Genomic DNA, 17,506 nt, shown 5'->3' with positions numbered 1-17,506 from the left:
GAAAAAAATAAAAAAATAAAACATACAAATTTAAAATGTACTTTAAAGTAAAATGTTTAATTTGACATTATTATTAGAAAGTGTACTTTTTTAAAAGTCTACTTAAGTGTGTAAAAAAAAAAAAAAACACCAGTCGTGAATTCAGTGCAATTAAGTGCGCGTTTCACAAGGCCACAAACACATTGCATTGCAAACCAGCAGCCATATTGTTTAAGTTATTCAAAGAATCTCAGCACTCAAGGGGGCGATAGAGTTGCTTTCAAATGTGCCATTAAACTGAATGTGTTATTATTCAGCAACCAGATAAGCATGTCTACAGTTTAGCAAACTGGGACTAACTCGCTCAGCAAGATTCAAACTGTTGCTCCACCATGGCAGTGGTCGACCTAAAAAAGAAAACCAGCCGTAGAAAACAGTTATTCCAGGGTTCTTCAGTTCTGCACTGAGGTTCATTTAGTATTGCAATGTTGCATTGCAAAGAGAACTCAGCAATATTGGGTTTCTCTCCAGTTTATTCCGAAAAAATATAAAATTTAATATATTACACTACAAAAGACATTTACACAACAAAACACACAGCAGAAGGTAATAGACAAACAATTATCACATAGAAACTACTTTTTTTTTGTCTTTTTTTCTGTGCTTTTCTTTCTTTCCCCGCTCTTTATTAGACCAAATATGATAAACGATTCAAACAACATAGTCATTATGTTGATAAAATGCATTTGTAATATGCAGCTTACCAACACCATGCATATAATTTTGTATTTCTATAAATGTTTGGAAATAATTTGATGCACTCAACATCAGTGTTTTATGCAAAAATCATTGTAATCAGCATGTGTTTTTGGAGGGTGGTAGGCTAATTTCACAAAGATCAAATAGGTTATGAGGGTAAATTGTATTACCTTGTGCTTGCTGTTATTCAGAATCACTGTAAGGTTCTTAATTGCAGCTACATTTGACATTTCCATGTGTGAAATAGATGTATTTTGTGTAACCACAATCATAAATGTCAAACGAAAGGCATAACTCTTCTATGTTTATGACTATAACTTAAAGTCATCCAGATTTACATATTCTGAGTGAACAGCCTGATAATAGAGCAAACATGCTTGTAAAACATAATCAAACTGGCTTTTCATTCAGGCAGATATGATCAATAGTTATGAACAAATATCACTACAATAAACAACAGCCACAAATCTGAAAACGCTCAAGGATTTTGTAATATTAAAACATGGCATGTGGGTTGGTTGTATTAAATGTTTTTTCAGTCTACAGTATCATTTAGAAAATAAAATAGGGTTAAAACACATGTATAAATTCAAACTTAAGCCCATTTTTTACAAAGTGAATTTCAGTGCAAAATACCAAATGAAGGGTAACTGTATTGCATAAAAGTTCTAAGCATATTATAATAACATTCATCGCAACAAATATCAACTACTCAATACTCCTAAAAAAAAAGAAGAAAAAAAAGTGCTGATTCAGATTAGTTGAACATTTGTAACTAAATGTCATTAAGATTTTTGACTATTATTAATTCTGATCAATGAACCTTTGATTAGCTCCTCTATGATATCAACGGATTTCCATAATGTACTCACATAATCACAGGCACCTGAGTACTTTTCAGTTGACTAATTAAGGAGCATTATGTTGCTAAGATCAAATTTCAAGAAATAAAAATGTTGAAAAAAATCTATCAGTGGACTTACTGAAAATATTATACTGAGTCTGACCATAATTATAAGCAATTTTAAGAGGTTTTAAGAAAAATATGTGACATACTTGAGCACTTATTAATACAATCTTGTGGCCTTTCAGTAGTTTTAATAGCATAATAATGTGCTGTAATAATTATGAACCTAAAATATGGGTAGAAATTACCTAATGTCTGGAATTTGGTTTTGAATGATTTGTTTCTGACTATGAGCCTTAACATTCAACATTTTATTTTATTATGAAAGCTATACAGTAGTATCTATAATGCATGTGTGGCATGTTGTTGATTACCACAATCATTTCAACTTGTACCTCAGTGCATGTAAAAATGGAAGACAATGGGATTGGGATACAATAAAACACTACTTCTGATATCTGAGAAGTCGGAAAAGGACACAGACAGCTGATAATGTAAAATGCATCATTATGTTGATAAGTTGTCCCACCAGGGATGTTCTTAACAATAATAAGAGCTTTTAAAGGAATAATTCACCCAAAAATTAGAATTTGATGAAAATGTCCTCATCCTTAGCACATCCAAGATCAAGATGAGTTTGTTTCTTCAACAGATTTGAAGAAATGTAGCATCACATCACTTGCTCAACAATGGATCCACTGCAGTGAATGGGTGCCGTCAGAATTAGAGTCCAAACAGCTGATAAAACATCACAATAATAATTAATGTCTTTTGAACTGTTACTTCTGATGGAAAATATGAGTCTATAATCCATAATAACACTTCCTCCAGTGAAAAAGTCCATCTCTCTTGTCTCTCACGCGTTTGGCTTCACAAGATGTTAATTGATGGACTGGAGTGGTGTGGATTACTTGTGGATTATTGCGATATTTTATCAGCTGTTTGGTCTCTCATTCTTACGGCACCCATTCACTGCAGATGATCCATTGCTGAGCAAGTGATGTAAAGATACATTTCTACAAATCAGATGAAGAAACAAACTCATTTGCAAATTTTATGGCATAAAGGTGAATACATTTTCTACAAGTTTTCCTTTTTCTCTGAAATACTCCTGTTATTTTCCTGGCCTATCTGTCTATTTACTGTAAATTTACTGTACACTGAGGGACGAGTCATAATTATTGCCTACAGTAATCAACAGATGTGGCACGCAGAATTTTAACTTATTTTCACTGATTTTGCTGACATACTGAACCAACTTAAAGCCAACATGAAATGATATTCACAACCCATTTTACTTCCATAATGTGACACATTTCACTGTATCCAAATGTATTGTTATCTGCTCTTGTTGCCTAGATATTTTTGCAGCCTAGTTAACATCAGCCGAAAAAGAAAGTTGTTGCATATGGAGCAAGTTGAAGATTTTACAGAAAACAATTATAATTTGTGCACAATAAAACCCCAAATCTGAATTAGGAAAGAAAAATAGGGTCCATTGTGATTTCATGTTGACTTTAATATCAACCTAGCTGTGAAAACTGAGCAAGGCAAAACTATGGGTAGCAGAATACAGTAGAAATCACACATCAACGGTAAAACAATTGTTCATTTTCTATCTAAAGAAGCACTGAGAGGCAATATAAACATTTATCAACCGGACTGAATATACATAGTATGTTAGCCCACATGTGCACTAAAGTATATCAACCTCACATGAACATGGATGGATGCATTTGAGCTCCACTTCAACTACGCAACTGTACACTATTTACACATAAAACACCAAAACATCAGTGGAACTAAAATAAATTTGTGGTTTTGAAACGTGTCACATTTTCGAAAACAAATACATTTCCTCTGCCCTTCACGACACAGATATTGTGCAAAAGGAAACCGATCCTGTCCATTGCTTTGTCCTCTTATTGAAACAGGAAAGCAACAATTTAGACTGGAAGTAAAATCAACATCAAGCTCAAAATCTACTATTGCTTTGTTTAACACTGCTATACGTTTCCTCGGCTCGTGATATGACTTCAGTCTTACTGTCTGAATTCGCCTCAGGTGAACTTGTTGTGGGGAAAAAAACAAAACAAAAACAAAACAAACATCCGAGCTGAAACCGACTGCAGTCTCTTCCGGAGGTAATAATATTGTTGAATGAGGTCATGGAAAAATGCTATACATTCAGCCCAGAGACACATGATCCCAAGTCAGTAGTCCTGCCTGGAGATGTGCCACACTTTTCCAAACAACCACTCAACATTTCAGTCACGTTCCTCCTGTCACTTGAGTTTGGAGGCTTTGCACAAACGAAACAGTAACCGTTTGTCCATCTATCCAGCCTTTTTTTTTTTTTTTTCATCAGTGTCAAATTTTTCATTAAATAGTTCCGTTCAATAAATAAGTGTCTGTAGAAAGTGCTAGGCTACTGCTGGAGGTTCCTCTGAGGCCGCTTTCAGATGGGCATAGTGGCGTTCATCATTTGGACTCGCATCTCCTGAATGCTGTTGAGGATCTTTTTCTGATGGCCGGCCAAAGTGACTCCAACCCTCCTAAGATCTCTGCAAAAGAACAATAAATCAGTGATTTTTATACCTATAATATATATATATATATATATATATATATCACTAATAATGATTAAACAACCTGGAGTCAGTCGTAAATAAAGATTTATCTACTTGAACTGGACCAAACTTTATGGACTTGTTAAATTGGAACTTATTCTAATAATGAAAGTAAATTGTTTAAATTCAGTTTTTGTCTGTAAAAGCTACATTTGCCACTATTTTTTTCTTGTTGTTACACAAAATAAAAGAATGGATCTTTAAAAAGTTTGCTTCACAAATAATATTGTTGCTGTTCATTTACATATCTATGAAAACTAATCAAAATTAAACAACGTGTGGTTTAAACAAGTTACTGTTAACTAAAACTAAAACAGAAAAAATAAGTACTAAAACTACTCAAACTAAAACTTAAAAAAAAGCTAAATGGAAATATTAAAACAAAAGAATAAAATGGTAAAAGCACATAACACTACAAACAAAGAAAAACTGGAAACTGGAAAAAAAAAAAAAAAAAAAGTAATAAAATTACTCAAAGACTAAAATAAAAAAGATAAATTAAAATATATCTAAAAAAAAAAGAATAAAATGACAAAAGCAAATAAATAAATAAATAAATGAATAAATAAAAAGCTAATTGAAAATATTACTAATCACTACAGTACTATATAAATAATAATAATAAAATAATAGTTTAAACTCACAATTACACCCAAAAATGACAACTCTCATGTTCGAAATGCCACATGACTTACTTTCTTTCATGGAACACAAACACAGATATTTTGCAGAATGTCTAAACTGCTCATTTCCATACAACAAAAATTAATGGGTGACAAAAGAGCCAAAATTTAAGTTGCTTAAACTTTTCACTGAAACGTTGCTGGCACATGTTGACATCCCAAATTAGAATTAGAGCAAGATTTGACATAATCCCCAGTCTCCATTCATTTATTTTGTAAGGAAAAGACTATTAGTTCTAAAAACTTCAATGTTAAACTCTACCCTTTATTATGTCTTTATTAGTGCAGCCTATTCTGAAAGAGCATAAAGATACATTTAAATTGTGGAAAAAATGAGCTTATATTACAGTTCATTATTTTGCATCTCTTTAGCATTGTAAACTGTAGTAATTAAAAGAAAGTGCATCCAAATTTTCCAGGATCGAAACACTCACTGTACACTCTAAATATACTCAAGTACATGAAAGGCAAAGAGGCTCAATGACCTCCACAACAGATGACTTACTCCAAGGTCATTTGAGTGACGACTTCCAGAGAAGTATATCCACTTTCCATGAAAAGCTCCGTGTATCGACCCATTTTTATGGCCTCTAACCATTCCTCCACCGATCTGAATACACAGCCCTCAGGGCTCCCATGTTCCACTAATAAATTGGACACTCTGTGGGAGAGACACGTACAGTGGGTGAACAAATGGATGTATAGAGCTGACATTACAGTTCTAGGTGAAGGCTGGATAATAAAAACGTTTACGGATCCGAGCTGACTCAAAGAATAATACACCATCTAACAAGCTTCTGAGGTATATCAAACATTTAAGATGCAAGTTTTCCCCTCAAAATTTTGCAATATGATAATAACTGTTATAAAACTGTAATAACTATGTTATTACGCTGCAATAACTGTTGGTATACAAACCAAACTGGAAATCGGAGATTTATTCACACAGTTGTTGAACTAAACAAAGTTTTATGACTAAACTCAAATTATTTAAACTATTTTCAATGGAATTTGCAATAAAAATTTATATTTGTGACCCTGGACCACAAAACCAGTCTTAAGTCACAGGGGTATATTTGTAGCAATAGCCAAAAATGCATTGTATGGGTCAAACTTATTGATTTTTCTTTTATGCCAAAAATTATTAGGACATTAAGTAAAGATCATGTTCCATGAAGATATTTTGTAAATTCCCTACTGTAAATATATCAAAACTTATTTTTTGTTTAGTAATATGCATTGCTAAGAACTTCATTTGGACAACTTTAAAGGCGATTTTCTCAATATTTAGATTTTATTGCACCCTCAGATTCCAGATTTTCAAATAGTTGTATCTCGACCAAATATTGTTCTATCCTAACAAACAATCAATCCTAACAAAGCATCAGTGGAAAGCTTATTTATTCAGCTTTCAGATGATGTATAAATCTCAATTTTGAAAAATTGACCCTTATGACTGGTTTTGTGGTCCAGGGTCACATTTAACTAAAAGCATTTTAACTGGGGTCCCAAACTTTTCAAGTAACACGGTCTCACTCCCAACTCGCCATATATTGACGCTTGGTCAGGACCCTTTGGCGTCGCTTTTTGATGCTCAAGGTACCCCTTTAGCATAATTTTTCGAAGCACAGGGTCCTCCATTGTTTTCAGTTGTTTGTCTTAATTTAATGGTTTTCATGCATTTGTATTAAATATAAATACTTCTATATAAATGTATACTTTCATTGGAGCACGTAACCCCACACCTACCCACTTCTGAACAATATAAAACACGTAACAGCCAAATAAAAGTACAGTCTCAGGTATTTATTGCAAAAAACAACCATAAACAAGCAGTATAAAAGCATTACAAACATGTAGTGTTGCATTCCAAGTCTTCTGAAGTCATACGATATCTTTATGTGAAGAAGAGAGTAAAACATAAGGTTTTAATCACTGAAAATGATCCCGCTCCATTAACGCGCTCACAACTCATTCAAAAAGATACTCCCGTAGCATGACGCAGTCGGTCACAGTCACGAGACACTTAAGAGAAAATGGCATTTCACAACAGCATGACACAATCAATTGTTTTGCCTCGAAAGACTTGGAATATCATTTTTTTGATCCCACTTTATATTAGGTGGCCTTAACTACTATGTGCTTACATTTAAATTAATCATTTGGTACAATGCACTTATTGTGTACATACATGTTTTTACATTGTACTTATATTTTTAAAAATACCTATATGTAATTACATCTGTAATTATTTTCTGTAATTACATTTATAATTACACTGTTGACACATCCCTTACACCTTAACCCACCCTTAAACCTACCCATACCACCAAACCTGTCCCTAACCTTACCCGTATCCCACCTCAATAGCAGCAAAAGTGTTTTGCAATACAATATGAACACAAGTACATTGTACTTATTTTTTGATGTAAGTACATAGTTGTTAAGGCCACCTAATATAAAGTGTGACCATTTTTAAAAAATAAATAAATTATGACGGTAGTTGTATCTGCCTGTTATATCTTCCGTTTTATTGACAAATGGTAGGTTTAAGGGCAGGGGTTGGGTTACGGGCTCATAAATGTGTAAATAGTGTAATATAAATAAAACTGTTGTGACACACCCCAACATATTGCCATTATTGCATATATTATTTCCCAATATATAATTTAATCATGACGATAAGCCTTTTGCGTAGGCATACTGATGCTAAGGGTTTCTTATTTAAAGCAATGGAGGACCCTGCATGGTGAAAAATGTCAAACGTCAAAAAGCGACGCCAAAGGGTCCTGACCAAGCGTCAATATGTGACGAGTTGGGAGTGAGACCATGTTGTTTCAAGCCCACTGTGTGTGTGAGTGCATATATTCAGAACAAATACCTGTATGAAACTCAGCTTATAACTCTGATTTCATATGCATGTTTAAATTAAATCACATTATGACAATACATATTAATATAATCAGTGATCTCTTGGCCACACTTGCTAATATTATCATCCAAGGCAAATAAAGAAAATTACGGTGCAATAACGCAGCTCCTGAAACCTTCCCAGACTCCAAATCAATTTCATATTAAACCTGGACATAATTGCATAATACAATTACAGATAATGGATGATTCCAACATGTAAGAATACAGACTGCAAATGTATTCGATACGTATAATCACAGTAATTGGAAGTCATTTGCACACTGTCACTTCTGTTTAACGCGACATTAAATCACGAAATGTGAGTGCGTATTTGTCACCAGTGTCATTAAAGCTTGATTTCCTGTGACAGCCGTGTAGCAGGGTGGTTAACCCTCGGTTATCAATGCTTCACAGACGTCACATCATTTGTGATCTCACAGTCAATGCTAATCACATGCTGTAAATAACAGCTCAATTAGCATATACTCTGATGGGAACAGTAAAGAACGAGAACAATGGAACACGAATAAACCAATAACGGCTGGTCGTCTACCTGTTCGATGGGTTAACTAGACCCTTCAGGCTGCTGGGATTGCGGATGAGTTTGTCCAGTAAACTGACAATCTCCTCGAATTTGGGCCGGCTGTTCCTGTCTTTCTGCCAGCAGTCCATCATGAGGTGATAGAGGGCGGTCGGACAGTCCATGGGGCCCGGCAGCCTGTAGTTCTCCTCCACTGCCTTTATCACCTGAGACAACAGAAGAGATTGCAGGCATTTTACATCATGTTCCACTATAAATATATGATGTGCCTTCAGTGTCCGAAAAAGGATTGTTGTGCTTCATGAATTGTTGCTCAGAGCAGGTGGTGAATTCACACACTGACCTCGCCGTCCACTAGCTGCTCTAAATGAACTGCCACCTCAAAACAGACTTATTTAGATGTAATGCAATGCTTTTTAGAGTACTATTACTGTATTATTCATATTAATATGGTAAACAGGGTAACACTTTATTTTAAGGTGTCCTTGTTACACGTTGCATATACTTACTATTATAATAATAAATGATGCACAGTTAGATGCAGGTAACCCTAAACCAAACTCTAATCCTCACCCTAACCATATAGTAAGTACGTGTAGTTTATTAATATTACTCAGTACTTAAATGTATAATTACACTGTAACAAGGACACCTTAAAACAAAGTGTAACCGTGAATAGTAATATAGCACTTATATTAAAATTAATAATGCTGTAACAGTACTGAACAAAACATAATTAAAATGTAGAATATACAGTGGGTACAGAAAGTATTCAGACCCCCTTAAATTTTCCACTCTTTGTTATATTGCAGCCATTTGCTAAAATCATTTAAGTTCATTTTTTTCCCTCATTAATGTACACACAGCACCCCATATTGACAGAAAAACACAGAATTGTTGACATTTTTGCAGATTTATTAAAAAAGAAAAACTGAAATATCACATATATGTATATGTACGTATATGTATATGTATGTATACTTATATATAATATATAAGTAAAAAAATAAAGGCCTATATTATAAACATTTAAATGTGTGGAGTCAAATTTACTTTTTGTTTAAAAAAAAAAAGTATTTTATTTAGAAAATTATTATTATGTATTACTATAATATTGTGTTTATGTGATGCTTATTAGAGTACTCTTACAGCATTATTAATATTATTACTAAACACAGTGATATAGTACTATACTAATATTAATATTAATAATGCTGTAACAGTACTGAATAAAATATAATTCAAATGTATAATATATAATTATAAATATAGGCCTATATTATAAATATTTAAATGTCAGATTTCTTTTTTAATAAATGCATTTATTTAGCAAATTAATACTTTTATTTGCATTCAATTGATCAACAATGAGAGTAAAGTAACTTTATATTGAACGTTCTTTTCAGCTTTCTATTATATTTATATATAGTTTTTAAATGTAATATTAATATTATTAATACTGTAACAGTACTGAATGAAATATTATTAAAACATATAACATATAGTAAATAAAAACAAACAAACAAAGAAAAACTATATTTGTAACCATTAAAAATTTGGGGCAATTTTTATTTATTTATTTTTGTTTTTAATAATAATTTTATTTAGTAAATTAATACTGTTATTTGTATTAAATTGATCAAAAGTTACAGTAAAGTAGCTTGCTTTATAGTTTGTCAACAGTTTATATATATATATATATATATATGTGTGTGTGTGTGTGTGTGAACTTTATATACTATTTATAATTTATACATTATTTATACATACATATATACATAAAAATGAATTACTACAGAAATATTAAGCAGCTGAACAATTTTCAACATTGATAATAATCAGAAATGTTTCAGCAAATCAGCATATTATGATTTCACAATTAATGTTTCACAATATTACTGTTTTTACTGCCTTTTCGATTGAATATATGTATCATCGGTGAGCATAGGAATCATGTTTTGAATGGTATATATGTGTTTTTGTAGTGTATCAGTTGATAGATATTATATATAATTAATGAAGATGTCTTGTTTGCCTTACAGGGTGAATGCGATATGTCTATTAGATCAGTTTGACTTTTTCTGCGATTCAAAAACTGGCAACAGAAATCAGAGCCATGAATCAACAAAGAATATCTTATCTCTAAAATCCCCCTCACTCCCACGTCACAAAGAGCAGCAGCAGCTCATAAAACAATCCCTCACGGAAAACACTCAGAGAGAGAAAACACAGACAGAGAAAGAGACCGACTGACAGACAGACAGAGCCAGAGAAACACACCAGCGTCTAGCTGAGCAGAGGAAGCCGAGATCTGAGGGGAACCCTCAAGAAACCGCTAAATAAAACATCAAATAACTCTCCCTTCCCAAGCGTGTGTGAAACAGATTAATGATGGAGCACAGAACGAGATGTGAGGCGCAGATGAAGCCGTCACTGGCAGCTGTAAAGGAGGAAAAAAGGTCAGTCGTGCTTGATAAAACCGTGACTGCTATGTGCACCTCCTTCTGGGATATGCTGGGAAAACTTAGGCATCGCCTTGTGTTTCATCTCTGCCTGCAAATATACTTGTCATCTCATACGCTGACATATGACATGCGCATCTACATAACAAAAGACAGAGAGGCGGCTGTTCGCCGTGTACTGTGTGTTTTTCGATATCTGAGGCTGTAGTGCTTTAATAATAGTTAAAAAAAATGCTTGTGATTTGTAATGTCTTTACTGCATTAACATTTATAGCTATTTGTATTTAACATTTAGGAGTATATTTTTATTTATTCGGATAGACACTGATATGTAAACTGCCATATGTATATATATTTTTTAAATTAATACTTTTTATTATATCTGTTTATACTTTTTCAATCAAAGGCTGTTCTTTTGAAATTCTGTTTATCAGTGAACCCTGAAAAAAAAAAAAAAGTGTTTCCATTTTCCACAAAGATATGGAGCAGCACAACTGTTTTTATAACTGATAATAATCAGAAATGTTTATTGAGCTGCAAATCAGCATATCAGAATGATTTCTGAAGGATCATGTGAGTAATGATGATGAAAATTCAGCTTTGATCACAGGAATGGATTTCATTTTAAAATTGGTTCAAGTAGAAAACAGAAAAAATGTTATGTTGTAATAATATTTCACATTATTACTGTTTTATTGTATTTTATTAAATAAATGCAAGCTTGGTGAAAAAAAAATCTATTAGTTATCTATTAATCTATTATGTAATTTTATATTAGTATAATTGAGATACTAATATTGTGTTCAATATTAATACTTTGAATTAGGTTTTCCTATTTTCCATTTCCATTATAATTTTATTTAGTTTTAGCCTGCTAATTGTGTTTTGTCATTTTTATTTTTATTTAAATTTCAGTTATGTTTTTTATTTTATTTTATTTTTTTTAGTTTAATATCCCTGGTATAGACTTTTCTAAGCTGTTCATATGTTATTAGTTACTATATGTATCAGTGTCTATGCAGTGAGATCATGTTTGTATTAGAGACAAGGAAACAATAGATGACGTTAGCTTCTGGTATAAGCTACTGTACATAATGTCTTTTAAAGAAACTCTATGCCTGAGACGAACTCCATTACGCTGGCAGATTTCTGTCTACAGAGAGCTGATGCTCTTTCCGTGCAGAAAAGCCAAGAGTAAAATTATTGTGGCCAAAACCTGAAACTCCCATTTTCAACCCAAATATCCATTACCCAGCATCCTGTGTTCCTATTCTGCTGTTAAGCAGGTGACCTTTGACTGGACCGCAGGCAGATGTGCCGTGGTGGGAGAAAGAGTTTATTCAGCCCCAACCCCAAATTCTGCATGGATCTCCCCCGCTGATGGTGTTCGATATGTCAGTTCAGTTCAGATTTTACCCTCACTTCCTGATCTATTTATAGACATCAGCATTCTATCGCTCTCATTTCCCCTAAGGCAAATACGAGAGAGCATGTGAGCGCTTAAAACGGCCATGGGAAGCAATTATTGTGGTGCAGTGTTAAAAGACTGCAGGGGAAAACTGCACTTTGGCTTCACCGCTGCCCAGAGACTGAATCGTTTCATAAATGTATGCTATATCATCACTGGATATACCATATTATTATATTTACAAAAATAACCTGTCAAGTGATTCAATTTTAAATTCAAAGTAACTGCGCTTTAATTGTGCCTAAGCAATTATTCCCCAAAAGATCACTTAAAGTCATTATTGTGTTAAATGAGAAAAGCATTGAATAGGCAATTATATTTAAATATTTACATATGCAATTATTATTTCTTTAAAATAAAACAATACTAAATATGAAACAAAAACCACCAGTAGGTGACACCAAGTCAGACATGCATTCAACTGATTCGTTCAAATGGCTGATACAAAGCAAAGCAAATGAAACAAAGCAAATTACTGTCTTTATGAATGAGTCACTGAATTATTCACTCACTCGATTTATTCAAATGACCAATTCATTCAGAAACGAAGCAAGCGACTGTTCTTATGAATGAGTCACTGAATCATTCACCACTCGATTAAAAACAAACGTTCATTCATTCAGTAACAAAACACTGCAGTGTGTTGCTCGAAAAGACAACTGGACAACTGACCAGAACTATTTTTGATTGTAAAATTGAACAAAACATACAATATTGACAATATTGTGTCTAAAATTGAACACAATTTCCACTTATGAAGACACTATGTAGTCCCAATAAGACCACATATGAATTGCAATTTAATATAATTTTGGGCTCATTTCGACTTACGTCTTGATTGCTCATCTCCCAGTATGGTCTCTCGCCGTACGACATCACTTCCCACATCACAATGCCGTAGCTCCACACGTCACTGGCTGAGGTGAACTTCCTGTAGGCGATGGCCTCTGGAGCCGTCCACCTGATGGGAATCTTTCCTCCCTGCAAGACAAACAGCTTGCTGAAATCTCACATCGTCTCACATCAGAAACATGTCTTGTCAAAGCATCTTAACGGGTGATTATCACTGGGAAAGAATGGTGTCAGGCTGTGAAATGTGACAGGAAGCATTAGGTCTGTGGACGGCTACTGCATGCTAATCGCTAATTGACTGTCCCGGTGTTAGCGCTCTCCGTCAGTTCACACAGCCATAAAACGCTTCCCTCAGTGTTACTTTGACACACCAAAACAAGAAACAGATGACAAAGAGCGCAATGCAATACTAATTATGACAGCCACCACTAAACCACTAATTATCATCTTTCAGAAAAAGGCAGCTCCATTTTCAGGGCTCAACAATAATTAGTTCTCACCATGGAGTACATTTTTTCTTGCTCTGACCAAATTTCACTGGTTTTGAGACAAAAAAATAAATAAATAAATAAATTCTGGCTGTATTTTAGCAACATATCCTTTAAGTGTCAGAATATAGGCTATATATTTAACAAGAACAATTTATGGCTGCTGACAGTGTTATTTGCACATGCTATCTGGGCCGGATTCACAAAACATTCTTAAAAATAAAATACTTCTTCACTGCTACTTTCTACTTGCTTCTATTCGCAACACTTACATACAGAACTCATTCTTTATAGAGACAGAGCAAGAAAAACAGTGGAAATGAATACATTTAAAAATACTTATTTAAAATATATATATATATATAAAAAGTGTGACACAGAACACCAAATTCCTGTCAAGCACACAATGAAAATAGTGTGTGCTTTTTATGATTATTATGGTAATCTGCAAGCATTGCATAAACACTGAACTGTCTACAGCGACCTGATTACACACAAGGTTGCAATATTTATTGAGTTCACTGTTAGACATTTCAAAGGGTTTTTACAGTTGCCAGTAAGTTACTGTAATTAAGATTTACAGTATCAAACTGTATTCAGATTCATCAGTATACTACTGTAATTCATTCATTTTAATATATATTTCATTAGATTTTATTATTTTTATATATATACATTTTATTTTTACTCTACATAGGTACTACTGGCATTCAATTAAAACAGACACAATAATTACAAAATATAAAATACTTTAAGTTAAGTTAAGTTAAGTCGTGACGTATTGTCAAGTATGGTGACCCATACTCGAAATGGTGCTCTGCATTTAACCCATCCAAGTGCACACACACAGCAGTGAGTAGTGAACACACACACACAGTGAACACACAGTAAACTTTATTTAAAACTGTGCATGTATTACACTTAAAAATACAGTCTTCCAATGCTGGAACAGTGCATCTTCACCATTTATCCTGTCTTAGGACGTTTTGCAGTGCATTATGTTGTGTCCTCTGGATTTTTTCTCACAAAGAATCTTTAGGCAACAGAAACATAATGGGGGAAAAAAGACAAACAGCCAAAGAATACATAGCCATCAGCAAAACCCAGGTGCTCCAAAACGTGGCCACCATCTTTGCTCACCATCCACTTGTGACAGAAATGTCTTCTCTGAAAAACAAGTAGTAGAAATGGCACACTTTTAAAAGGCAAACCCCATATAGAATACACAAACCTCTCAAAACCATAGTTGTTCTCTTACCATGAATTATCAGTCTCAGGGTGGCTGGCCTGCTCATGTCTTTCTTGATGCTTCATTGCAGCTGCCTTTAAAACACAAATACAAAAAAAATGCAGTAAATCTTAAATTCCATTAAAAACTATAATAAACTAATTCTAAAACTAGAAAAGGCAGCTAGCCATACAACTTGTTTAACTTAGCTAACATACGGTTTTATTTTCTCAATAGGCTACTGGCCAACATTAACTACTGACTAACCTGAACAAAATTCCACATTAGTTAACCTAATGTTAAAATAAGTTAAACATTGCTCGTTAAAAATTATTTTAATTCGGTAACTTAATTCAATAAGCTGACAAAAGTGGTTTGAAACGACAAACCACTTAGTAAAGTTTGTTACCGCCATGACGTTGACGGGTAAATGTTACTAATGTTAGGTAAACTGGTGTGCAAAAATCTGATACAAACACACAGACAAACGTACATATATTTTTACCTTGCTTGCAGGTCTTATTCTCTCGTAAGGTGCAACGACACACAGCGCAGATGTTCTCCGGAACTCTTCTACTCTCGTGGGTTCATCCCTGGGCAAAAGCCACTGCTTCCATGTCTTCCTAGGATGCGAATGGCACGGTGTGGCGTGGCACGATTCAATAAAAAAACAATATAGAATCTATCTACAGATATATACTATCAACAGTGGATGCGGACAGTAAAGTGATATATTTCTGACGTACAGATGTGCTCCAAGCGCTCGCGCTGTTTCTAACATGAAGGACAAACGGATTTACCAATCATTACATTTATAAACCAAATTTATTTACCAATCATTACCAATTATAAACTGGTTCTTGAAATCTGATTGGTTAATTACAATGTTGTTCCAGGGTCAACAAAGATGTTGACCCAGGAACACGTCGCACTCGGCAATATCAGGTTGTGTGGTATGTATTGCTATTTTTTTATTACGTTGCTTCAGATACATATTGCGGCGGTTCAGAATTCAAATATCTGGGGACTGCCGCTAAAGGTTAATGCTCTATCGTGTTGGAAATATGCCCTACACCAATTCCAGCCCTAAACCTACTCGGTAGTGTTAACAAATGCAAAACTGATATAAAAACGTATTAGCTGATGCAACTGTGCCATTTAAACTTCCTTTTACGCAGATTTTAAATGCTTTGTCGAACTGTAGTTGCACGGGATTCGAACCGGTGCAACTTACTTCTGAAGTCCGTCTCCATCCTCCGTGAGCTACCGAACAAACTTGTCATCTATGAAAACCCATAGATATGAAGCTGGATGTGTGCGATGCTAACGTTCAAAAGCATCAGTTTTCAAATCTCCCAGCATATTAATATTGTTTTGAAGTCATATTCTTCAAGTAATTGTGCGAAAATTATGCTTTATTAATCGCAACTCTGTAAATTTATGTGAAACTGCAGTGATATGTACTTATTGGTACGTATTTCATGTCACACTAAAAAGTGCACCCAGGTACGTAAATGCCATGAGACCAGGTAGTCTAATAGTGATGATCAGCAAGACTTTAAGAAGAAACAGCATACAATCAGACAACACCAAAGCCTGTTTCTCTTTTCTTTTTCTTTTTTTTTTAAGAAAAAATAATGTTCTTAATTACACTAGACAACCTTTGAAGTGGATCAAAACCTTGCAGCACATTTGTCCTAAAACCTAAAACCAAAATGTGTTCTTGTCTTAGGACAACTTTAATGAACTTTTTTGATCCACTTTAAACGGTGACTACTATATATTAAGTATATCTAGAATATTTATATATATATTTATTTTACTTATTTTTCCAAGAGTTGCACACTTATGATTATTGCAGTAATCTGCAGGCTGTGCAGAAACATAGACTTTGAGGTCCTTTTCACTGAGTTCATTGAGTCTTTGGCAAGAACACCATACAAAACACCACAGCTTGTCATGTTAAGACAATTCTTAAAAAAAACTTCTTAAAGAATTTTTGAAAAGTTGAACTTAGTAAACATTACTACGAACATTTTAGAATGAGTATTAAACTCCTGCTAAGCAATTCACAATGAAAATAATGCGTGCTTATGATTATTACCGTAATTTGCGGGCTGCACAAAAACACAGGCTTTGAGGTATTTTTCATTAAGTTCATCAGCAAGTCTTTGACAAGAACTGCCATAAAATCAGATAACACCAAATTCTGTCTCAGAAAATACTTAAGAAAATACTTGAGAATTTTTAAATAATTTTTCAAGAGTTGTACTTCTTAAAAACATTCTTAAATTTTTTTTTCAAATCTTCTTCTTTTTATTTAATTTCTTTTTTTTTTATTTGCGAATCTGGCCCCTTGAATTATTTTAGCACCCTTCAGTAAAATAGCTATGCAAATCAGTGCAATGCCATCCAAAATATGCAATTCTGACTTTGCAGGTCAGTTCAGTATGAAAGATTATTTTTGCCACAGAATGAATGAATGAATGAAATTTCAAAATGTCAGAATTGTAAGAGTTGTGAGATAAAAAGTTGCAATTGTGAGATGTAAACTTTATAACTTGAAATGTATAACTTGTGAATGTATGAAGCATAA

At 33.6% G+C, this 17,506-nt stretch overlaps 1 protein-coding gene across 3 annotated transcripts in view; it reads right to left on the bottom strand.

The window, feature by feature from the left end:
• Window positions 1-1,941: 1,941 nt before the first annotated feature.
• Window positions 1,942-17,506, bottom strand: part of LOC131548338 (ephrin type-A receptor 5) — an 88,032-nt gene continuing 72,467 nt past the window's right edge. For 2 of the 3 annotated variants that reach the window (XM_058789579.1, XM_058789580.1), the window contains exons 14-17: window positions 13,174-13,323; window positions 8,425-8,618; window positions 5,464-5,619; window positions 1,942-4,209 (exon numbers count right to left, since the gene is read on the bottom strand). In XM_058789579.1, the coding sequence (XP_058645562.1) occupies window positions 4,104-4,209; window positions 5,464-5,619; window positions 8,425-8,618; window positions 13,174-13,323 (606 nt within the window). In that variant the 3' untranslated portion in view covers window positions 1,942-4,103. Of the gene's footprint in view, window positions 4,210-5,459; window positions 5,620-8,424; window positions 8,619-13,173; window positions 13,324-17,506 lie in introns of those variants that run through there. The other variant, XM_058789582.1, reaches the window with a different exon arrangement.

Source organism: Onychostoma macrolepis, chromosome 10 (genome assembly GCF_012432095.1).
Source record: "Onychostoma macrolepis isolate SWU-2019 chromosome 10, ASM1243209v1, whole genome shotgun sequence".
Taxonomy (NCBI): Eukaryota; Metazoa; Chordata; class Actinopteri; order Cypriniformes; family Cyprinidae; genus Onychostoma; species Onychostoma macrolepis.
Note: the sequence above shows the minus strand (reverse complement) of the source record. Positions and strands in the feature narration are given on the sequence as shown.